Source organism: Rattus norvegicus, chromosome 8 (genome assembly GCF_021556685.1).
Source record: "Rattus norvegicus strain SHRSP/BbbUtx chromosome 8, alternate assembly SHRSP_T2T, whole genome shotgun sequence".
In the NCBI taxonomy this organism is placed as follows: domain Eukaryota; kingdom Metazoa; phylum Chordata; class Mammalia; order Rodentia; family Muridae; genus Rattus; species Rattus norvegicus.
The window spans coordinates 24,155,936-24,182,120 of record NC_141541.1 but is presented as its reverse complement, the minus strand read 5'-3'; the positions used below and the strand labels follow the sequence as shown (position 1 = coordinate 24,182,120).

At 37.5% G+C, this 26,185-nt stretch overlaps 1 protein-coding gene across 1 annotated transcript; it reads right to left on the bottom strand.

The window, feature by feature from the left end:
• Positions 1–1,252: 1,252 nt before the first annotated feature.
• Or7e169c (olfactory receptor family 7 subfamily E member 169C) lies at positions 1,253–2,194 on the bottom strand. Its single transcript, NM_001000984.1, has one exon. The coding sequence runs from the start codon at positions 2,192–2,194 to the stop codon at positions 1,253–1,255; it is 942 nt and encodes a 313-aa protein (NP_001000984.1).
• Between the last annotated feature and the right edge of the window lie 23,991 nt (positions 2,195–26,185).

Here is a 26,185-nt window from a genome sequence, read left to right as displayed (position 1 = left end):
TCTAGAATACAGTTTAGGGAGCACTGCTCCTATTATCTAAGCTATGAAACCAACCGGGGTCTTGAAGAGAGGAGTGGACAAAGCAAATGTGTTATATATGAAATGTAAAAGCATTTTTCATCTACAAAGAACAATGCTACTCCCTCAAAATACCAACTGGGCAGATGATGGAAAAATGGGAAATGGTAGTAAAGTTTAGGGAGTCATTTTTAAAGTACTATAGAGTCTTATAGAAAAATAATATTATACAATCCATTATCAAATACAATGCACATATTGATAGAAAATAACAATAAAATCTTTAACCTGAATTATATTTTATCATTTATTAAAGATAGGAGCCTACTTGGATACTCATTATGTAGATGTAGAATTTTCAGGCATTTTTTGAAGATAAATCATCACTGCAGGGGAATATGAGTTATATAAATAAATACTATATTCAAGATCATTTCAGAGATTGTAAAAATTCTACATTAATACAATTTAAAATTCAAATGTTTTCTATATATTTGTAAAATTCATACATGTGTATAATGACATATAAGCATATAAATTTCACATTTCCACTTCATTCCCACCAGTTCTTTCTTATTTCATTTAATAGAGGATTTCCACCAAACTTCATGAATCTTTTCAAATAGCTGATTGGGTCCTACTAATGTTGCCATAGATTCTCAAGTTAGAGGCTAACCTAGAACATGTAAATGATATTAGTGATCAAATAATCAAAAGAGAATGAAGGTCTCTTCCACAGAAAATATAAACTGCAAATAGCTGTTCTATGAAACCCAGGACAGCAACACAAATATCAATTGTTAAAATTGAACATTTTGCATATAATTCAAATTATATTAATTTCATATATACATTCAGATAAGTTATGTTAGAAAACTATGGAAAATCTTTACTTCATGAGGTTAAACGATTATGTTTTCATTTGCTTATGTGGTAAATGCGTGACAATTTTTAACAGTCAAAAATATTTCTGGTTGCAAACTTTTGTATTTCATTGTAGAAAAACATCTGTTGCACCAATTTTTATAAAGTTTTATGTTCAGAAACTAGGCCACAGTAAAGCTATAACATGTAATTTGGACAGGCACAGCAAAGATACTCCTAGATTTACTACATGTATACATTAAATTTTGAACATTTTATACTAAGAAATTTATATAATCAGTACATTTTTCACTATATAATTCTCAGTTATGTGACCCACCCACAATTAAAGAAACTATATATTAAGGGATTATATAGGTAGGTAATACGTTATTTGACTAACACTTTTCTGGAGGGCTTTTTTTATATCCCTGTTTCTTAGGCTATAGATGAAAGGGTTCATCATGGGGACAACCATAGTATACATTACCGAAGCCACCACACTATCCTTGGGAGAACTAGAAATAGATGAACTAAGGTACACACCAAGACCTGTTCCATAAAATAAGTAAACAATTGACAGGTATCCACAGGTAGAGAAGGCTTTATACTTCCCTAATAATGAGGGAACTCTAATAATGGAGGAAATAATTTTATAGTAGGAGTAAAAGATTCCTGAGGCAGGGAGGAAACCAACAATGATACTGACAAGAAATATGACTATGTTATTGGTAGAGGAGTCAGAGCAGGCAAGTCTTAGAAGCTCTGGAACATCACAGAAGAAATGTGGGATTTCTATGTTAGTGCAAAATTTTAGTTGTGACACCATCAAGCAGTGTACCTGTGAATCCATGAGACTGATACAAAATGATACTATGACCAAACATTTACACTGACAAGGATTTAGAATGACTTGGTAGTGTAGAGGGTGACAAATGGCTACCCATCTGTCATAGGGCATCACTGTGAGTAGTAGGCTGTCCATACATCCAAAAAGGAAGAAGAAAGTCACCTGAGTTAGGCAGGCTGCATAAGTTATGGATTTGTTATTGATCTGCATGTTTCTCAGCATTTTGGGAATGGTGGTGCTGCTGAAGCCCATGTCAGACAATGACAGATGATAGAGGAAGAAGTACATGGGGCTGTGGAGGTGGGAATCAGAGCTGATGGCAACGATGATGAGCACATTTCCAAGGACAGTGAGCAGGTATATGAGCAGAAACAGTACAAATAAGATGAGCTGCAGTTCAGGGTCCTCTGACAGACCAAGGAGACGCAATTCCAAGTTATTTGTTAAATTATATGGTTCCATTGGCTAGAATATCTTTTTAAAAGAAAAAAAAATATCGTTGTAGTGAATTAAGCATTGTAGAAGCAACTGGCTACATACCTGTATCTTTGCAATCTAGCAATTATAAGAACTCATTCATAGATGCTAACTTTTAAGGTTTAAACATTATTTATTTATTTTAAAAAAGGTCTATAGGCTAGAAACTTTGTCTTCTCTTTAGTACTTACTTTGAACATTTACGACACATAATCCATGATTTAAATTGAAGTCAGTGAGGTTGACCCTGTCTAGTCAGTGTAAGAACCTAAATGAATCCCAAAATAAAAGGGATAAAGAATGCATTCGCCGATAAGTGGATTTTAGCCCAAAAGTTTGGAATACATAAGAAAAAATTCACAGAACACATGAAGATAAAGAAGAAGGAAAACTAAAATGTGAATGTTTAATTCCTTCTTAGAATGGAGAACAAAACACTCATGGTGGGGGAAATAAAGGGGCAAAGAGTGGAGCAGGGACTAAAGAAAAGGTCATTCAGAGACTACCTAATCTGAGTATACATACCATAAACAGCCACCAAACCCAGTCACTATTGTTGATGCCAAGAAGTGTTTGCTGACAGGATATGGGCATCTGATGTGTTTATAAAGAAATGTGAATCTACCAAATAGAAACTTATGTAAAGCAATGAGGACCTCATGGACAGCATTGGTGGTAAAGTGAACCGTTTTCTCAAAAAACGTCAACAAAAGCAAAGGAATACATGCAAGAAAAAATACTTTTATAAGAAGGAAAATAAAGTGGACTTTTCTAGTGGTGCAATTTAGCCATTGGAGGCTTGCTTAGAATCATGCAAAATGAGATTAGATATAAAGTCATAAAAATAACAACAATAAAATAATAATGAAATGAAAATGTCAGGAGCAAATGGAACAAAATGAGTGAAAAAAGGGAGCAAATTGAAGTATCAAATAACAATATTTTACTGAATGCAATAATACTTTTTATTTTTAATATATGACTGTACTTAATTTCATCTGTCATTAGTTCCAGTCACAAGCTAGTTATCATGATTTTCAAATCTACTCACATTTACAACATCTGGAGTAAGGTTCGATGAGAAAATAATGATTTGTCTGAAGTCCCACTGGTAACACATAACATATGAGATGAACACTCATATTTTATTAAATCACTTAGATTAAAATTAAAATTCTAGCTAATAAATAGATTATTGAATTAAATTAGTTTAAATAATTAAAGTTAGTTTAAATAGTAAAACATTTTTCACTTTCCCCAAAAACACATGTAAACAGAAATTTGAGATATAGTTAGAAATTTCCCAGTATACACTAACAATGGTGATTTTAATTTGTGTGTGAAAAGTTTTTGTGGGTCAGAGGTCAACTTTGGGTATTCTTCACTCTATTTTTTTAAGAGAGAGTCACCTATGGAATCTGGACCTTTCTTGAACTACATTGGCTGGCTAGTCAAACCAAAAGATCTGCCTATTTCAGTTCACCTAGGTTTAAGGTTACAGAAACACACCAATATACCCACCGTTTTTTGTATTACAGTTTATAGCTGAACTCAGAAAATCATTGTACAAAACAAACATTCCACCACTGATTCTTCTCTCCCAATCTCTCTAATAATTCATTGGTTTTTGATATTCATTTCCTATAATTAATTTCATCTTTATTTTTATTACCAGGTGTTTCATATTTTTGTCAATAGATTAGAGGGCCATCATTTTCTTTTTCTGGTTGAAATATTCTACTGAAGTTAGAATTCACAAGGGTAGAAAACTAAAGAATATATGCTAATCCTCAAATTAACTTAGTAATCATAACTAATAACAAACTTCATAGAATTTTTGATAAAATTTTGCTTACTGATGCATTTCTACTACTGATTACTCCATAACATATACTTTTATCTTTATGCTACCAACAATGTAATAACCCTATCTCTCTTTTGTGTCTTGCATAGATTAATACTTACTAGGCTGTAAATTATTTCCACCTGACAATGACCACAAGTGACTGATACACTCTTTCACTCTTGCCAGGGGTGTGATGATAGCCCAGTTCTGTGTTCAGGACTGGTAGAAAAACAGTACATAATGACACTTCCCATGTGGCTGATGAAAATGTGAGAAGGAAACATAAATATGAGGTATTCTGGAAGAGAAATGTTAAAATTTAGAGCTGGAAGGGAAAGTGGTTATTTGTGAAATTTTGAGGCTCTATTCACAGAGCTAATAATTATGCTCCAGACTATTCAAATCTCTAAGGATCTCTTAATAATAGTTTAGAGGAGAAAGGGCAAAAGTTAATATACTAAAAAAGATGTAACCCTTCCTTTCTCAGGAAAAAGCTTAATTGTACTGTTCTGACCTCCACGTTGCAAAGATATACAAAACTAATACATATAATTTCAATTAAATGAAGCAATATGAGGTTTCATAAGTGAAATTTTATTGAATGATTAAAGTAATTTGTACATAGCTAAATTTTCCATATAAAGTATCATATATAATTTCTATTTTTTTAATTGATGTCTGTGAGAAAAAAATTTGTCTTCTACTTTCTCTCCCATGAACATACTTTCATTAATTAACATCAAGAAAAGATGACATTTTCTAGTCATATTCAAATGATCATTTGAGATTCTGAATGTTATTCAACTGTAATTCATCTCTCTTTAAAATAAATTTCTCTTCTTATTCTCTTTGCCTCACTATCACTTCCTATTAACCCATTACAATCTCAGTATGTATAAGAGGTTGTTTTCAAACTTGAGATCCTTTTGTCTCAGTCTATTGGGTGTTTAGTTTACAGATGTGAGAAGATTTGGTAATCTCAATGTTTAACACCTCAGTCTTTTGGAAAATATGTTTAGTATATAGAGTGCAATGATGGAAACTTAATAAAAATTATGGATTTTATTTTACTTATTTTATTTACTTACATTTCAAATGTTATCTGCTTTCCCACTTTCCTGTCCATAAACACCCTATCCTGTTCCCCCTCCTCCTACTTCTATGAGTGTGTTCCTCCACAAATCCACTCATCACTTACTGCCACCCAGCCATAACATTCCACTACACTGGGTAGAGGGTGGGAGCTTTGGCAGGACCAAGGGCTTCTACTAGCATTGGTGCCTGACAATACCATCCTTGGCTAGCACTCAGGATTGTCCACACTTCTAAGAATCCAGCTGTCTAGAACAGGATCTGGGTAATGAAGATTATCTTCTACTACATATTTCAGATCATTTTGGGCTGTTCTTAATTACAATTCTATGGATGAATAGCTACTTACGCAGTTGGAGCTCTGGGTCAGTACATGTATGGGTAGTGCTTTAATCCCTGGGAACTCCGGATGGTTGGCATTGTAGTTCTTACAAAGTTGCAAGCCCCTTTAGCTCTTTCCATCCTTTCACTAATTGCTCCAATGGGGGTCCCATTCTCAGTTCAACTGTTTGCCACTAGCATTCTCCTCTGCATTTGACATTCTCTGGTTGGGTCTCTCAGGAGAGATCCAAATCCAGTTCCTGAAAGCATGCACTTCTTAGCTTCATCAATCTTTTCTAATCTTTGTGGCTGTGTATAGATGAGCCACATGTAAAGCAGGCTCTGAATGGCCATTGTTTCAGTCTCAGCTCTAAACTTGGCCTCCATATACCCTCCTATGTATATTTTGTTTCCCTTTTAAGAAGGAGTGAAGAATCTGAATCTTGGTCATCCTTCTTGAAATTCATGTGGTCTGTGGATTGCACCTTGGGTAATTTGAGCTTTTGAGATAATATCCATTTATCAATAAGTGCAAACTATGAGTGTTTTCCTGTGATTGGGTTACCTCAGTCAGGATGATATTTACTAGTTCAATCCATTTGCCTATGAATTTCATAAAGTCATTGTTTTTGATAGCTAAGTAATATTCCATTGTGTAGATGTACCACATTTTCTGTATCCATTCCTCTGTTGAAGGGCATCTGTGTACTTTCCAGCTTCTGGCTATTATAAATAAGGCTGCTATGAACATAGTGGAGCACGTGTCTTTTTTATATGTTGGGGCATCTTTTGGGTATATGCCCAAGAGAGGTATAGCTGGATCCTCAGGTAGTTCAATGTCCAATTTTCTGAGGAACCTCCAGACTGATTTCCAGAGTGCTTGTACCAGTTTGCAATCCCACCAACAATGGAGGAGTGTTCCTCTTTATCCACATCCTCATCAGCATCTGTTGTTGCTTGAATTCTTTATCTTAGCCATTCTGATTGGTATGAGGTGGAATCTCAGGGTTGTTTAGATTTGCATTTTCCTGATGACTAAGGATGTTGACTATTTCTTTAGCTGCTTTTCAGCCATTCTATATTCCTCAGCTAAGAATTCTTTCTTTAGCTCTGTACCCCATCTTTAATGGGGTTATTTGGCTCTCTGGAGTCTAACTTCTTGAGTTCTTTGTATATTTTGGATATTAGCCCTCTATCAGATGTAGACTTGGTAAAGATCTTTTACCAATCTGTTGGTTGCCACCATTTTGTCCTAAGGACGTTGAGCTTTGCCTTATAGAAGCATTGCAGTTTTATGAGTTCCCTTGTGTAGATTCTTGATCTTAGAGCATAAGCCACTGGTGTTTTGGTCAGAAAATTTTCCCCAGTACACATGTGTTCAAGACTCTTCCCCAAATTTTCTTCTATTAGTTTGAGTGTAGGTTAGAATGGGTCAACTTGCATTCTTCTACATGCTGACTTCAAGTTGAACTAGCATGATATGTTTAAAATGCTATCTTTTTTTCATAGGATGGTTTTAGCTCCTTTGTCAAAGATCAAGTGACCACAGGTTCATTTCTGTGTCTTCAATTCTATTCTACTGATAGGGTTGTCTGTCTTTGTACAAATACCACACAGTTTTTATCACTCTTGCTCTGTAATACTGCTTGAGGTCAGGGATGGTGACTGTCCCAGAAGTTCTTTTATTGTTGAGCATAATTTTCACTATCCTGGATTTTTTGTTATTCCAAATGAATTTTAAATTGCTATTTCTATCTCTATGGAGAATTGAGTTGGAATTTTTATGGGGATTTTACTGAACCTGGAGATGTCTTTGGTCAAAATGGCCATTTTTACTATATTAATCCTGCCAATCCATCAGCATGGGTGGTCTTTCCATCTTCTTACATCTTCTTCAATTCCTTTTTTCAGAGACTTGGACATATTGTCATACAGGTATTTCACTTGCTTGGTTGAAGTCAAAACAAGGTATTTTATATTATTTGGGCTTATGTTAAGGGTATCATTTCCTTAATTTCTTTCTTAGCCTGTTTATCCCTTGAGTAGAGGAAGACTAATGATTTGTTTGATTTAATTTTATACCCAGCCACTATGCTGAAGTTGTTTATCAGGCTTAGTAGTTTTCTGGTGGAACTTTTGTGGTCATTTAAGTGTAATATCACATCTGCAAATAGTGATATTTTGACTTCTTCCTTTCTAATTTGTATTCCTTTGACCTGCTGTCATTGTCTGATTGCTCTGGCTAGGACTTAGGAGTACTATATTAACTAAGTAGGGAGAGAGTGGCAAGCCTTGTCTATTCCCTGAGTTTAGTGGGAATGCTTCAAGTTTCTCTCCATTTAGTTTGAGGTTAGCTACTGATTTGCCATATATTGCTTTTACTATGTTTATGTATGGGCCTTGAATTACTGATCTTTCCAGGACTTCTATCATGAAGGAGTATGGAATTTTGTCAAATGCTTTCTCAGGATTTAATGAAATGATAATGTGCTTCTTCTCTTTGAGTGTGTTTATGTAGTGGATTACATGGATGGATTTCCATATATTAAATCATCCCTGAATCCCTGGGATGAAACCTACTTGATCATGTTTGATGATCATTTTTGTGTATTCTTGGATTTGGTTTGCAAGAATTTTATTGAATATCTTTGTTTCAATATTCACCACGGAAATTGGTCTAAAGTTCTCTTTTTTTTTTTTGTTGGGTCTTCATGTGGTTTAGGTATAAGAGTAATTGTGGCTTTATAGAAGGAATTTGGTAGTGCTCCATTTCTATTTTGTGGAAGACTTTGGACAGTACTGTTATGAGGTCTTCCATGAAGGTCTGATAGAATTCTGCACTAAGTCCATCTGGTCCTGGGCACTTTTTGGTTGGGAAACTTTTAATAATTGCTTCTATTTCTTTAGCAGTTATGACATTGCTTAGATGGTTTATATGTTCCTCGTTTAACTTTGGTACCTGGTATTTATATAGAAAATTGTCCATTTCTTCCACATTTTCCAGTTTTATTGAATATAGGCTTTTATAGTAGGATCTGATTATTATTTGAATTTCCTCTGTTTCTATTGTTATGTCTTTCTTTTCATTTCTGATTTTGTTAATTTGGATGCTCTCTCTGTGCCCTCTGGTTAGTCTGGCTAAGGTTTTATCTTTCTTGTTGATTTTCTCAAAGAACCAGCTCCTGGCTTTGTTGATTCTTTGTATAACCTTTGTGTTTCAACTTTGTCAATTCAGCCCAGAGTTTGATTAATTACTGCCTTCTACTCATCTTGGGTTTATTTTTTTCTTTTTGTTCTAGAGGTTTTAGGTATGCTGTTATGTTGCTGAAGTATGCTGTATCCTGTTTCTTTTTGCAGTCACTCAGAGCTATGAGTTTTCCTCTTAGCACTTCATTCATTATGTCCCATAAATTTGGGTATGTTGTACCTACATTTTCATTACATTCTAAGAAATCTTTAATTTCTTTCTTTCTTTTTTCCTTGGCCAAGTTGTCATTGAGTAGAGCAGTGTTCAGCTTCCAAGAATATGTGGGCGTTCTGTCATTATTGTTGTTGAAGACCAGGCTTAATCCATGTTCATCTGATAGGATGCATGGGATTATTTCTATCTTCCTGTATCTGTTGAGGCCTGTTTTGTGACAGATTTTATGGTCAACTTTGGAGAAGGTACCATGTGGATCTGAGAAGGATATATAACCTTTTAATTTAGGATGGAATGTTCTATAAATATCTGTTAAAACCATTTGGTTCATAATTTTTGTTTGTTTCTTTACGTCTCTGTTTAATTTCTGTTTCCATAATCTGTCCATTGATTAGAGTGGGGTGTTATAATCTCCTACTATTATTGTGTGAGGTGCATTCTGTTATTTGAGCTTTAGTAAGGTTTCTTTTATGAATGTAGGTGCCATTGCATTTGGAGCACTGATATTTAGGATTGTGAGTTCATCTTGGTGGATTTTTCCTTCAATGTATATGAAGTGTCCTTCCTTATCTTTTTTGATGAAGTTTGGTTAAAAGTTGATTTTATTTGCTATTAGAATGGCTACTCCAGCATATTTCTTTGAACAATTTGCTTGGATATTTGTTTTCCAGCCTTATTCTGAGGTAGTGTCTGTCTTTGTCTCTAAGGTGTGTTTCCTTTATGTAGCAAAATGGTGGGTCCTCTTTACATATCCAGTCTGTTAGTCTATGTCTTTAAGTGGAGAATTGAGTCAATTGATGTTGAGAGATATTAAGGAATAGTGATTGTTGCTTCCTGTTATTTTTGGATTTAGAGGTGGAATTATGTTTGTGTGTCTCTCTTACTGTGTTTGTTGCAAGGAGATTAGTTCTTGTTTTTCCTACTGGGAATTTTCCCTCCTTGTGTTGGAGTTTTCCATCTATTATCCTTTCTAGGGCTGGATTTGTTGAAAGATATAGTGTAGATTTGGTCTTGCCATGAAATATCTTGGTTTCTCCATCTATGTTAATTGAGAGTTTTGCTGGATACAGTAACCTGGGCTGGCATTTGTGTTCTCTTAGGGTCTGTATGACATCTGTCCAGGATCTTCTGGCTTTCATAGTCTCTGTTGAGAATTCCGGTGTAATTACTATAGGACTGACTTTATATGTCACTTGACCTTTTCCATTACTGCTTTTAATATTCTTTCTTTGTTTTGTGCATTTGGTGTTTTGCCTATTATGTGACAGGAAGAATTTCTCTTCTTGTACAATATATTTGGAGTTCAGTAGTGTTCTTGTATGTTTATGGGTATCTCTTTCTTGAGGTTAGGGAAGTTTTCTTTTATTTTTTGAATATATTTATTGCCCCTCTTTTTTTTTTTTTTTTTGGTTCTTTTTTTCGGAGCTGGGGACCGAACCCAGGGCCTTGCGCTTCCTAGGCAAGCGCTCTACCACTGAGCTAAATCCCCAGCCTATTGCCCCTTTTTGTTGAGAGTCTTTGGTCACGTCTATACATATTATCCTTTGGATTGATTCTATTATTGTGTCCTGGATTTCTTGGGTATTTTGGGTTAGAAGCTTTTTGATTTTTATATTATCTTCAATGGTTGTTTCAATGTTTTCTATAGTGTGCTCTGCCCCTGAGATTCTCTCTTCTATCTCTTCTATTCTGTTAGTGATGCTTGCATCAATGACTCCTGATCTCTTCCCTATCTTTTTTTTTAATCTCCAGTATTTTTTAAATCTCCCTTTGTGCTTTCTTTATTGTTTTTATTTCCATTTTTAAGTCCTGGACCATTTTATTCAATTCCTTCCCCTCTTTGGTTGTTTTTTCTGTAATTCTTTGAGAGTTTTTTTGTGTTTTCTCTTTAAGGACTTCTACTTCTTTACTCGTGTTATCCTGTATTTCTTTAAGGGAGTTATTTATGACCTTCTTCATAAATAACTTCATAAGTCCTCCATCATCATTATAAAGTGTGATTTTAAATCTAAATCTTGCTTTTCTGGTGTGTTTGGATGTCCAGTATTTGATTTGGTGGAAGAGCTGGGCTCTGATGATGCCAAGTAGTCTTGGTTTCTTTTGCTTAGGTTCCTGTTTTTACCTCTTGCCATCAGATTGTCTCTGGTGTTAGCTTGTCTTGCTGTCTCTAAAAGTGGCTTGGCCCTCTGGTAGGCCTGTGTATTCAGCACTCCTGTACACCTGTTTTCTTTTAGTCATTTCTTAAAACAGAGTGCTCTGCTCTCAGGTGGTGTAGGTGCTCCTGTTAACTCTCTTTCTGTTCTCAACACAGGCAAGAATCATAAGGGTCTTGTCCTTGACTGCTCATGTGCTCAGGGTCACAGATGGCACTAGATGATTCCCTCTCGGTTTGTGAATGTGGACAGAAGGTAGTCTTTTCTGATTTCTCAGGAGTGTCTGCACTTCTGAGGGTCCAGCTCTCTGTTCCATGGGGTTTGGGTGCTGGAACTGTTTGACTGGTTCTGTTCAGTTCTGGGCACAGACAAGAACCACAGGTACCTGCTGATGAATGCTCTTATATTCTTTTGTCCAGAGGCACTATGCAGTTTCCTCTGGGGCCTGGGATATGGGCAAAGGTGGGCACTAGTCGCAATCTGTCCTATGGTTTCAGGATGATCCGCACTTCCAGGTATTCAGCTATCTCCCCTATGAGATTTCGGAACAGGGAGCTGTGGGATGGTATCAGTTCAGTTTCAGGCACAGCCAGAAATTCAAAGTGCTCTGCCTTTGCATGTCCTGAGTCCAACAGGCAGGTCACTTGGAGCATAAACATTGGTCTTACCTCTGCTCTCAGGTGTGTAGGCACTGCTGGTGATTTGTCTTCCAGCTCTTAGCACTGACGGGAATAAGAAGGGTCCTGCTCCTGGCTGCTCCTAGGGTCTTGCACTCAGGGGTACAGATGGCATTAGGTGATTCCCTCTTGTGTTGGGAATATGGACAGACGGTAGTCTCCTCTGATTCCTCAGGAGTGTGCCCATTTCTGAGTCTCCAGCTCTTTGCCTTATGGAATTTGGATGCCAAATTTTTACTTTTTTATTATTTTCTTTGTTGTTTTTCTTTTTAGAATAGTAAATTCTGCTAATTCTGCTGCTCTTTCCCTTTTTGGATTATTTTAACAGAATTTGAACCCATTGTATTGAACATACACTTTAACAGAAAAAAAGTATAACTATACTTTTTTCTCCTGAGTGTTTATAAAACAATCTGTATAAAGTCTATTGTCCCTGTCTTAAATATATGCAATTATCTGTGAGAAATTACTCCATGCAGTCAGAAAATAAGGAAAAAGCAGACAGTACATGCTTGGGTCCAGTTAATTCCATGAATAAAAAAATTATTTATTTATATATGTAAGGAAGGATGTAGTGCAGCCACAGAACTAGACCCAACCATGGGTAGAAAGAAAGAGTTATTGGAAATTAAAATGCCATGCACACTACTCATGGGATTCAGAAAAGTAAAATGTCAAAAAAGCAAGTAGATATTAAATGACATTCTGTATTATGGGAGTCTTTGAGGTGATACACCTGTTTAGTTCACTAGAACTAGGTGTCCTTAAATGAAATACTTGACTTTTGTGGATATATTATGCAAAGTTCTGGTAAACAGATTCTCACCTTATCATGTTGGTTTTGTTTGTAAACAGAAACTGACCTTGTAAGATTCCTGAGTACCTAACAGTATATATCATAGGCTGATATATTCCACATCATCAGAAACCTGAAAGGAAGTATAAATTAGGGAGGAAGTGTAATCCAAATATTCTATGTGTCAATATCAATGTTGCTTACCAGAACTGAGCAGGCATTAGACTCCATTCCTTTGATAAAGGTCTTACAATCAGGATTTAGGTCCTGATGACATTAACCAATAGAAGCAACTTTGACTTGCAGCTAGCCATTAGGTGAAGTAGAAATTAATAGTTGTGCCATGTTAGGCAGACTCATATGGTGTTTTGCTGAGGCTGACTCACATGATGTTTTGCTGAAACAAGACCCACAAGAGCACATGTGATATTTGGAAAGAGTATAAATAGGACTCAACACATAGTGTTGGTACAGTGTGTCATAGCTACTGTGAAATGCTTTGATGATCTCATGTCTTTTCTGATATTCATTGTATTTTGAGAAGCATGGCAGAAGACTTTTCAAAGCATTCCAACTGGACTTATAACCATTGACTCATGCTGAGTCAGTGAAGTTCTGGCTGTTTCTGCTTTATTGTGACACTGTTGTGGATTGCCTTCGTGATCCTGACACTACTGAACTGGACTGCTAGCACCCTGACAATAGAGATTGAAATGTCCCCCCAGTGAAATACATCTACATGGGTCCACGTCCCTTTGTCCTACTTATCATATATTTTTCCCTACTTTGAATGGTGGGCTTTCAGGAAGTTGGCAGAATTGTAGTTATAGGTCTGTGATGGTCTCCTACATCTTCCCAGAGGATTTTTGCTTTTGTTTCATGTTTTTTCTTTATACACTTTTGAAAAAGTTTAGGGGAAAAGCTCACAATTATCTTATGTTAGAGAAGATGAAGAGTTGTCTAAGTACATAGAGTTAGAGAGTTTGCAAATAGAAGTGATTGAGAACCAAAAAGAGCCAGTAGGAGAACAACAGAGTTCAGGGTTGATTCAGAGACTGCAGGATGAAAATTGGGAGCAAAATGGAGTCGAAGGTGAGCAGCCTCCCTCCCCTTGATCCATACACTTTCACTGCCACGTACTCAATTCACCTTCATAAAACTAGGGGCTCAGAAGAGCAGGACAACAAGATAGTATTCAGCCAAGTTCACTGTCTAAGCATTTGCTTGGCTGTACATAGCCTTCACAGTCTTTGTGCAGCATATTCCAGCTAATGATGGTGGTCATGCTTGCAATGAATTGACTTGGTATCTGATAGAAATACTAGATAAAGCATTTTAAACAGGCGATGATTTTTGGCTTGCACTATCCATTTTCAAATGGATACTAAATACTAAAGAAATGTTAAATACTTGAGCTGTGCAGAATATGGTTATCCCCAATGATTAAAAGAGATTGGTGTCAGCTATTCTAGAAAATGAACAACAATTACAATGATTAATGGGATGGAGGCACAGAGCCACAAAATATAGATCAACGGAATATAGCTAGGTGAATAAATGTTACTAAGGACCAACTGCTTGGTGAAGAGCCTTATGCTGATTTACAAGACAAATCTAATATGATGATAATATAATTGAACAATGTTGTGTTGTGGCTTAATGAGTTTGGGTTATGATAGAGGAGTCAGGGGAAAAATTGCATTATTAAGACAGACACATTCATCAGTTTCTTACCGAGATTGAGTTCAGCTGTAAATATAGCCACAATAGACCTAAAATGAGACAGTCATTGTTAGAAAAATTAGCATTTGAAAATGCAAATATTGAGTATAAAGGTATTTATCTGCTCTGTAAAGGGCAAACATTGGTCAAAGTACTGTCAGGCCAAGAGGAACATACAAGGTAATCTCTTGCCATCATGAAACATACAGAAGAGCCTGTCGGCTTGAGATTCCACACTACACAATATAACCATCCACAACAGTGGTTATATTGTAATATTCAACTTCAGGGGATAGAGTAAAAAGTAAATCTGCAAAGCTGCACTCTCTTCTGTATCATGTAAAAATCTGAAATGCTTAACTCTGATTTTCTTGTCTGCTTTCTACTTTCTGACTGACCATAGGAATAGTGGGAAGGACAGGTTCACTGTAATAGAAAAGACAGGATATTTGGTAAATGCATGTTTTGGCAAACAGTGGTTAATGACAATATACCCAAATTAAAGGTGCAAATGAGTGGTGTTGATATAAAAGGTTATAGAGTTAAAAGATGCTATGTTAGTATACTTTCCAAAAAGTCTTAGAATCCAGATTGGCTACTTCAAATTGTTTATACACAGTGTATTGAAATAGGTAAATTATCAGACATAAGAAAAAATGTCTGATGGATTAACTATGTGGGACCAAATAGGTGAAGAGGAAAGTTGAAATCCTGTGTGGCTGAAATATACATAAATTTATAGGGAGGGGATCTTTTAAAATAATGGGGTAAGAAAATTTCTATATCTTTAGGGAAGGAAATGAGGAAATTAAGTGTGATATAGTACATAATCCTGGGGAAGGAAATGATATGGATGATTGAGAAGAACCATATGCAGTGGCCATGGTGCAAAAATTTTGATCACAGTGATTAAATATCCAAACTAATAAAAGTAACCACTGCCAACATAACAATAGCCTTGCTCCTACATGATTGTCAAATCAACCTGCATAGCAAGAGCAATGGTCGACAACAAAAAAAAATCTCATATCATGGCCAATGGTCATAATTGCCTTGAAAGATTGCTTTTACACAGTACCCTAGTATTAACATGATAGGGAAAGCTTTTCTTTGTTAGTACCTACTTTGAATAATAGTCATTCACCAAAGAACTGGAAGGTACTCCCTCAGAGAATGATAAATATTCCAACTTTATATCAGTATTTTGTCCAAAACTATTAGAAATAATTCATAAGAAAGTTTTTCAGGAGGGAGAGCTAAACCTTCAGAGGGACAGAAATGCCTGGAAAGCCAGAGGAGACAATTCTCTGCCCAAATTTCTGACTCTAGAGTAAAATGCCTACTGCCATCTGGGCCCCCTGTGCAGAGGGTCCTGAGCGAAGGCAGAGCAGACACTTCTGGTTGCTTTCCTCACAGAGAGCTGAAACCTAGGTCTGAGAAGTGACTCCAGGCCTGAGACGAGAGGTAAGACCAACTTTTCTGCTCCAAGTGACCTGCCTGGTGGACTCAGGACACACGCCCACAGGAACACCAGAACACCAGTAGACAGAAACGAATATAAACCTGAAAGCAGAACACTCTGTTCGCATAACTGACTGAAAGAGAACGGGAAAACAGGTCTACAGCACTCCTGACACACGGGACTATAGGAAGGTCTAACCACTGTCAGAAATAGCAGAGCAAGGTAACACCAGAGGCAATGTGATGGCAAGAGGCAAGTGCAGGAACCCAAGCAACAGAAACCAAGAATACTTGGCAACATCGGAGCCCAATTCTCCCACCAAAGCAAACACTGAATATACAAACACACTAGAAAATCAAGATCTAGATTTAAAATCACGTTTGATCATGATGATGGAGGAATTCAAGAAAGACATTAAGATCTCCCTTGCAGAAATGCAGGAAAACACAAATAAACAAGCAAAAGTCTATAGAGTGGAAATGCAAAAAATCCCTGAAAGAATTCCAGGAAAAAACAATCAAACAGGTGAAGGAATTAAAAAGGGAAATAGAAGCAATAAAGAAAGCACAAAAGGACACAACCCTGGAGACAGAAAACCAAAGGAAGACACAAGGAGCCACAGATACAAGCATCACCAACAGAATGCAAGAAATAGAAGAGAGAATCTCAGGAGCAGAAGATTACATAGAAATCATCGACACAACAGTCAAAGATAATGTAAAACGCAAAAAGCTATTGTCCCAAAAGATACAGGGTATCCAGCACACAATGAGAAGATCAAACATAAGGATAATAGGTATAGAAGAGAATGTAGACTTCCAGCTCAAAGGACCAGTAAATATCTTCAACAAAATTACAGAAGAAAACATCCCTAACCTAAAAAAGAGATGACCATAAACATACAAGAAGCTTACAGAACTCCAAATAGATTGGACCAGAAAAGAAACTCTTCCCGTCATATAATAGTCAAAACACCAAATGCACAAAACAAATAAAGAATATTAAAAGCAGTAAGGGAAAAAGGTCAAGTAACATATGAAGGCAGACCTATCAGATTCACACCAGACTTCTCACAAGAGACTATGAAAGCCAGAAGAGACCCTGGTGCACGGAGGCTCCCGGAAACGGCGGCGCAGATCTCCCTGGTTGCTGCCGCAGCGCAGAGATCCTAGGCAGCACCCCACGAGCAAACTTGAGCCTCAGGACCACAGGTAAGACCAAAGTTTCTGCTGCAAGAGACCTGCCTGGTGAACTCAGGACACACAGAGGCAAAATTCCTCTAGGACCAGGCACTTCCTGTGTTTACCAGGAGTCCCAAACCCGCGGATCCCGGCACGCAGCAGCTCTCTGCTCCCAAACCCCGTGGGAGAGAGACCTCACCGCCTGGTCAGGTGGGCACTCCCGAGGCTGCAGAGCAGAAGAGATCACCAACACTGCCCACCCCTGCCCACATCCCTGGCCCAAGAGGAAACTGTATACGGCCTCTGGGTTCCCGTCGGGGAGGGCCCAGGAGAGGCAGGACCCCTGCGCCTGAGACACTGCCAGAACCTGAAGGGACAGACCGGATAAACAGTTCTCTGCACCCAAATCCCATGGGAGAGAGAGCTAAACCTACAGAGAGTCAGACACACCTGGGAAACCAGAAGAGACTGCACTCTGCACACATCTCTGAAGCCAGAGGAAAACACCAAACGCCATCTGGAACCCTGGTGCACAGAGGCACCCGGAAAGGGCGGCGAAGATCTTCATGGTTGCTGCCGCCGCGGAGAGCTCGCAGGCAGCACCTCACGAGCACACTTGAGCCTCCGGACCACAGGTAAGACCAACTTTTCTGCTGTAAGTGACCTGCCTGGTGCACACCAGACACAGGCCCACAGGAAGAGCTGAAGGCCTGTAGATAGGAAAAACTACACGCCCGAAAGCAGAACACTCTGTCCCCATAACTGGCTGAAAGAAAACAGGAAAACAGGTCTACAGCACTCCTGACACATAGGCTTATAGGACAGTCTAGCCACAGTCAGAAATAGCAGAACAAAGTAACACTAGAGATAATCTGATGGCGAGATGCAAGCGCAGGAACCCATGCAACAGAAACCAAGACTACATGGCATCATCAGAGCCCAATTCTCACACCAAAGCAAACACGGAATATCTAAACACACCAGAAAAGCAAGATCTAGTTTCAAGATCATATTTGATCAGGATGCTGGAGGACTTCAAGAAAGACGTGAAGAACTCCCTTAGAGAACAAGTAGAAGCCTACAGAGAGGAATCGCAAAAATCCCTGAAAGAATTCCAGGAAATCATAAATAAACAAGTAGAAGCTCATAGAGAGGAGTCACAAAAATCCCTGAAAGAATTCCAGGAAAACACAATCAAACAGTAGAAGGAATTAAAAATGGAAATAGAAGCAATCAAGAAAGAACACATGGAAACAACCCTGGATATAGAAAACCAAAAGAAGAGACAAGTAGCTGTAGATACGAGCTTCACCAACAGAATACAAGAGATGGAAGAGAGAATCTCAGGAGCAGAAGATTCCATAGAAATCATTGACTCAACTGTCAAAGATAATGTAAAGCGGAAAAAGGTACTGGTCCAAAACATACAGGAAAACGAGGACTCAATGAGAAGATCAAACCTAAGGATAATAGGTATAGAAGAGAGTGAAGACTCGCAGCTCAAAGGACCAGTAAATATCTTCAACAAAATGGTAGAAGAAAACTTCCCTAACCTAAAAAAAGAGATACCTATAGGCATACAAGAAGCCTACAGAACTCCAAATAGATTGGAGCAGAAAAGTACACCTCCTGTCACATAATAGTCAAAACACCAAACACACAAAATAAAGAAAGAATATTAAAAGCAGTAAGGGAAAAAGGTCAAGTAACATATAAAGGCAGACCTATCAGAATTACACCAGACTTTTCGCCAGAAACTATGAAAGCCCGAAGATCCTGGACAGATGTCATACAGACCCTAAGAGAACACAAATGCCAGCCCAGGTTACTGTATCCTGCAAAACTCTCAATTAACATAGATGGAGAAACCAAGATATTCCATGACAAAACCAAATTTACACAATATCACTCTACAAATCCAGCACTACAAAGGATAATAAATGGTAAAGCCCAACATAAGGAGGCAAGCTATACCCTAGAAGAAGCAAGAAACTAATCGTCTTGGAAACAAAACAAAGAGAAGAAAAGCACACAAACATAACCTCATATGCAAATATGAATATAACAGGAAGCAATAATCACTATTCCTTAATATCTCTCAACATCAATGGCCTCAAGTACCCAACAAAAAGACATAGATTAACAAACTGGATACACAACGAGGACCCTGCATTCTGCTGCCTACAGGAAACATGCCTCAGAGACAAAGACAGACACTACCTCAGAGTGAAAGGCTGGAAATCAACTTTCCAAGCAAATGGTCGAAGGAAGCTGGAGTACCCATTCTAATATCAAATAAAATCAATTTTCAACTAAAATTCATCAAAAAAGATAAGGAAGGACACTTCATATTCATCAAGGGAAAAATCCACAAAGATGAACTCTCAATCCTAAATATCTATACCCCAAATAAAAGGGCACCTACACACATAAAAGAAACCTTACTAAAGCTCAAAACACACATTGCACCTCACACAATAATAGTAGGAGACTTCAACACCCCACTCTCATCAATGGACAGATCATGTAAACAGAAATTAAACAGAGACGTAAACAGACTAAGAGAAGTCATGAGCCAAATGGACTTAACATATATTTATAGAACATTCTACCCAAAAGCATGGTACTTTACTCCTCATGGTACTTTCTACAAAATTGACCATATAATTGGTCTAAAAACGGGCCTCAACAGGTACAGAAAGATAGAAATAATCCCATGCGTGCTATCGGACCACCACGGCCTAAAACTGGTCTTCAATAACAATAAGGGAAGAATGCCCACATATACGTGGAAATTGAACAATGCTCTACTCAATGATAACCTGGTCAAGGAAGAAATAAAGAAAGAAATTAAAGACTTTTTAGAATTTAATGAAAACGAAGGTACAACATACCCAAACTTATGGGACACAACGAAAGCTGTGCTAAGAGGAAAACTCATAGCCCTGAGTGCCTGCAGAAAGAAACAGGAAAGAGCATATGTCAGCAGCTTGACAACACACCTAAAATCTCTAGAACAAAAAGAAGCACACACATCCAGAAGGAGTAGAAGGCAGGAAATAATCAAAGTCAGAGCTGAAATCAACCAAGTAGAAACAAAAAGGACCATAGAAAGAATGAACAGAACCAAAAGTTGGTTCTTTGAGAAAATCAACAAGATAGATAAACTCTTAGCCAGACAAACTAGAGGACACAGAGAGTGTATCCAAATTAACAAAATCAGAATTGAAAAGGGAGACATAACTGCAGATTCAGAGGAAATTCAAAAAATCATCAGATCTTACTACAAAAGCCTATATTTAACAAAACTTGAAAATCTGGAAGAAGTGGACAATTTCCTAGACAGATACCAGGTAGCGAAGTTAAATCAGGAACAGATAAACCAGTTAAACAACCCCATAACTCCTAAGGAAATAGAATCAGTCATTAAAGATCTCCCAAACAAAAAGATCCCAGGTCCAGACGGGTTTAGTGGAGAACTCTATCAGACCTTCATAGAAGACCTCATACAAATACTATCCAAGGTATTCCACAAAATTGAAACAGAAGGAGCGCTGCCGAATTCCTTCTAGGAACTCTTATACCTAAACTACACAAAGACCCAACAAGGAAAGAGAACTTCAGACCAATTTCCCTTATGAATATCGACGCAAAAATACTCAATAAAATTCTGGGAAACCGAATCCAAGAGCATATCAAAACAATCATCCACCATGATCAAGTAGGCTTCATCCCAGGCATGCAGGGATGGTTTAATATACGGAAAACCAACAACGTGATCCATTATATAAACAAACTGAAAGAACAAAACCACATGATCATTTCATTAGATGCTGAGAAAGCATTTGACAAAATTCAACACCCCTTCATGATAAAAGTCCTGGAAAGAATAGGAATTCAAGGCCCATACCTAAACATAGTAAAAGCCATATACAGCAAAGCAGTTGCTAACATTAAACTAAATGGAGAGAAACTTGAAGCAATCCCACTAAAATCAGGGACTAGACAAGGCTGCCCACTCTCTCCCTACTTATTTAATATAGCTCTTGAAGTTCAGCCAGAGCAATCAGACAACAAAAGGAGGTCAAGGGGATACAGATTGGAAAAGAAGAAGTCAAAATATCACTGTTTGCAGATGATATGATAGTATATTTAAGTGATCCTAAAAGTTCCAACAGAGAAGTACTAAAGCTGACAGACAACTTCAGCAAAGTGGCTGGGTATAAAATTAATTCAAATAAATCAGTAGCCTTCCTCTACACAAAAGAGAAACAAGCCGAGAAAGAAATTAGGGAAACGACACCCTTCATAATAGACCCAAATAATATAAAGTACCTCGGTGTGACTTTAACCAAACAAGTAAAAGATTTGTACAATAAGAACTTCAAGACTCTGAAGAAGGAAATTGAAGAAGTCCTCAGAAGATGGAAATATCTCCCATGCTCATGGATTGGCAGGATTAATATAGTAAAAATGGCCATTTTACCAAAAGCAATCTACAGATTCAATGCAATCCCCCTCAAAATACAAATACAATTCTTCAAAGAGTTAGACAGAACAATTTGCAAATTCATCTGGAATAACAAAAAAACCCAGGATAGCTAAAACTATCCTCAACAATAAAAGGTCTTCAGGGGGAATCACTATCCCTGAACTCAAGCAGTATTACAGAGCAATAGTGATAAAAACTGCATGGTATTGTTACAGAGACAGACAGATAAACCAATGGAAAAGAATTGAAGACCCAGAAATGAACCCACACACCTATGGGCACTTGATTTTTGACGAAGGAGCCAAAACCATCAAATGGAAAAAAAGATAGCATTTTCAGCAAATGGTGCAGTGTCAACTGGAGGTCAACATGTAGAAGAATGCCGATCGATCCATGCTTATCACCCCGTACAAAGCTTAAGTCCACGTGGATCAAGGACCTCCACATCAAACCAGATACACTCAAACTAATAGAAGAAAAACTAGGGAAGCATCTGGAACACATGGGCACTGGAAAAAATTTCCTGAACAAAACACCAATGGCTTATGCTCTAAGATCAAGAATCGACAAATGGGATCTCATAAGACTGCAAAGCGTCTGTAAGGCAAAGGACACTGTGGTTAGGACAAATTGGCAACCAACAGATTGGGAAAAGATCTTTACCAATCCTACAACAGATAGAGGCCTTATATCCAAAATATACAAACAACTCAAGAAGTTAGACCGCAGGGAGACAAATAACCCCATTAAAAAATGGTGTTCAGATCTAAACAAACAATTCACAGCTGAATAATGCCGAATGGCTGAGAAACACCTAAAGAAATGTTCAACATCTTTAGCCATAAGGGAAATGCAAATCAAAACAACCCTGAGATTTCACCTCACACCAGTGAGAATGGCTAAGATCAAAAACTCAGGTGACAGCAGATGCTGGTGAGGATGTGGAGAAAGAGGAACACTCCTCCATTGTTGGTGGGATTGCAGACTGGTACAACCATTCTGGAAATCAGTCTGGAGGTTCCTCAGAAAATTGGACATTGAACTGCCTGAGGATCCAGCTATACCTCTCCTGGGCATATACCCAAAAGATGCCCCAAGATATAAAAAAGATACGTGCTCTACTATGTTCATCACAGCCTTATTTATAATAGCCAGAAGCTGGAAAGAACCCAGATGCCCTTCAACAGAGGAATGGATACAGAAATTGTGGTACATCTACACAATGGAATATTGCTCAGCTATCAAAAACAATGACTTTATGAAATTCATAGGCAAATGGTTGGAACTGGAAAATATCATCCTGAGTGAGCTAACCCAATCACAGAAAGACATACGTGGTATGCACTCATTGATAAGTGGCTATTAGCCCAAATGTTTGAATTACCCTAGATGCCTAGAACAAATGAAACTCAAGACGGATGATCAAAATGTGAATGCTTCACTCCTTCTTTAAAAGGAGAACAAGAATACCCTTGGCAGGGAAGAGAAAGGCAAAGATTAAAACAGAGACTGAAGGAACACCCATTCAGAGCCTGCCCCACATGTGGCCCATACATATACAGACACCCAATTAGACAAGATGGATGAATCAAGGAAGTGCAGACCGACAGGACTAGACAAGATCTCTTCTAGACAGATCTCTTCTGAGAGACACAGCCAGAATACAGCAAATACAGAGGCGAATGCCAGCAGCAAACCACTGAACTGAGAATAGGACCCCTGTTGAAGGAATCAGAGAAAGAACTGGAAGAGCTTGAAGGGGCTCGAGACCCCATATGTACAACAATGTCAAGCAACCAGAGCTTCCAGGGACTAAGCCACTACCTAAAGACTAAACATGGACTGACACTGGACTCTGACCTCATAGGTAGCAATGAATATCCCAGTAAGAGCACCAGTGGAAGGGGAAGCCCTGGGTCCTGCTATGACTCAACCCCCAGTGAACTAGATTGTTGCGGGGCGGGCGGCAAGGGGGGAGGATTGGGAGGGGAACGCCCATAAAGAAGGGGAGGGGAGAAGGGGGATGTTTGCCCGGAAACAGGGAAAGGGAATAACACTCGAAATGTATATAAGAAATACTCAAGTTAATTAAAAAAAGAAAGAAAGAAAGAAAGCCAGAAGATCCTGGACAGATGTCATATAGACATGAAGAGAACACAAATTCCAGTCCAGGTTACTGTATCCAGCAAAAATCTCATTTAACATAAATGGAGAAACCAATTATATCATGACAAAACCAAATTTACACAATATCTTTCTACAAATCCAGCGCTAAAAAGGTCAATAAATGGTAAAGCCCAACATAAGGAGGCAAGCTACACCCTAGAAAAGGCAAGAAAATACCATTTGAAAACAAAACAAAGAGAAGAGAAGCACAAACATAGTCTCACATCTAAACATGAATATAGCAGGAAGCAACAATCTCTATTCCTTAATATCTCTCAACATCAATGGACTCAATTCCACAATAAACAGATACAGATTACCAACCTCATATGCAATGAGGACCCAACATTTTACTGTCTACAAGAAACACATCTCCGAGACAAAGATAGACACCACCTCAGAGTAAAAGGCTGAAAAACAACTTTCCAAGCAAATGGTCTGAAGAAGTAAGCTGGAGTAGCCATTCTAATAAGAAATAAAATCGATTTTCAACCAAAAGTCATCAAAAAAGATAAGGAAGGACACTTCATATTCATCAAGGGAAAAATCCACCAAGATGACCTCTCAATCCTAAATATCTATTCTCCAAATACAAGGGCAACTACATATATGAAAGAAGCCTTAGGAAAGCTCAAAGCACACATTGCACGTCACAGAATAATAGTAGGACATTTCAACACCACATTATCATCAATGGACAGATCATGGAAACAGAAATTAAACAGAGACATAGACAGACTAAGACATGTCATGAACCAAATGGATTTAACAGACATTTAAAAAACATTCTATCTTAAAACAAAAGGATATACCTTCTTCTCAGCACCTCATTGTGCTTTCTCCAAATTTGACCATAAAATTGGTCATAAAACATGCCTCAACAGATACAGAAAGATTGATATAATCCCAAGAGCCCTATCAGACAATTACGACCTAAAGTTGGTCTTCAATAACAATAAGGGAAGAACACCCACATACACATGGAAAATGAACAATGCTCTACTCAAGGATAACCTGGTAAAGGAAGAAAAAAAAGAAAGAAATTAAAGACTTCTTAGAATTTAATAAAACTGAAAGTACAACATACCAAAACTTATGGGACACAATGAAAGCAGTGCTTAGAGGAAATCTCATAGCTTTAAGTGCCTGCAGAAAGAAACAGCAGAGTGCATATATCAGCAGCTTGACAGAACACCTGAAAACTCTAGAACAAAAAGAAGCAAACACACCCAGGAGGAGTAGAAGGCAGGAAATAATCAAACTCAGAGCTAAAATCAAACAAGCACAAACAAAAAGGACTGTACAAAGAATCAACAGAACCAAAAGCTGGTTCTTTGAGAAAATCAACAAGATATATAAACCCTTAGCCAGACTAACCAGAGGACACAGAGAGTGTGTCCAAACTAACAAAATCAGAAATGAAAAGGGAGACATAACAACAGTGTCAGAGGAAATTTAAAAAAATCATCAGATCTTACTACAAAAGCCTATATTCAACAAAACTTGAAAATCTGGAAGAAATGGACAATTTCCTAGACAGATACCAGGTACCAAAGTTAAATCAGGAACAAATAAACCATTTAAACAACCCCATAACTCCTAAAGAAGTAGAAGCAGTCATTAAAATTCTCCCAACCAAAAAGAGCACATGTCCAGAGGAGTTCAGTGCAGAATTCTATCAGACCTTCATAGAAGATCTCATACCAATACTATCCAAACTATTCCATATAATTGAAGCAGATGGAGCACTACAGAATTTCTTTTATGAAGCCACAATTACTCCTATACCCAAACAGCTCAAAACCCTACAAAAAAGAGAACTTCAGAACAATTTCCCTTTTCAATATCGATGTAAAGATACTCAATAAACTTCTTGCAAATCGAATCCAAGAGCACATCAAAACATTTATCCATCATGATCAAGTAGGCTTCATTCCAGGGATGCAGGGATGGCTTACATATGGAAAACTATCAACATAAGCCAGTATATAAACAAACAAAGATAATGAAAGATAAAAAGCACATGATCATTTCATTAGATGCTAAGAAAGCATTAGACAAAATTCAACACCACTTCTTGTTAAAAGTCGTGGAGAGAACAGGAATTAAAGGCCCATACCTAGAAAAGAAAACCAGCAAACCAGTAGCTAATATTAAACTAAATGGAGAGAAACTTGAAGCAATCCCACTAAAATCAGTGACTAGACAAGGCTGCCCACTCTCTCCCTATTTATTCAATGTAGTCCTCAAAATTCTAACCAGAGCAATCAGCAATAAAAGTAGATGTAAGGGATACATGTTGGAAAGGAAGAAGTGAAAATATAACCATTTGCAGACAATATGATTGTATATTTAATTGATCCCAAAAGTTCCACCAGAGAACTACTAAACCTGATAAACACCTTCAGCAAATTGGCTGGGTACAAAATTATCTCAAATAAATCAGTAGCCTTCCTCTACACAAAAGAGAAATAAGCCAAAAAAGAAATTAGGGAAATGACACCCTTAATAATAGCCCCAAATAATATAAAATACCTTGGTGTGACTTTAACCAAGGAAGTGAAAGATCTGTATGATAAGAACTTCAAACCTCTGAAGAAATAAATTTAAGAAGATCTCAGAGGATGGAAAGATCTCCCATGCTCAT

What these genes read in the sequence shown, in the direction of transcription:
- Or7e169c (NM_001000984.1), bottom strand. Translation starts at nt 2,194, where the DNA reads ATGGAACCATATAATTTAACAAATAACTTGGAATTGCGTCTCCTTGGT.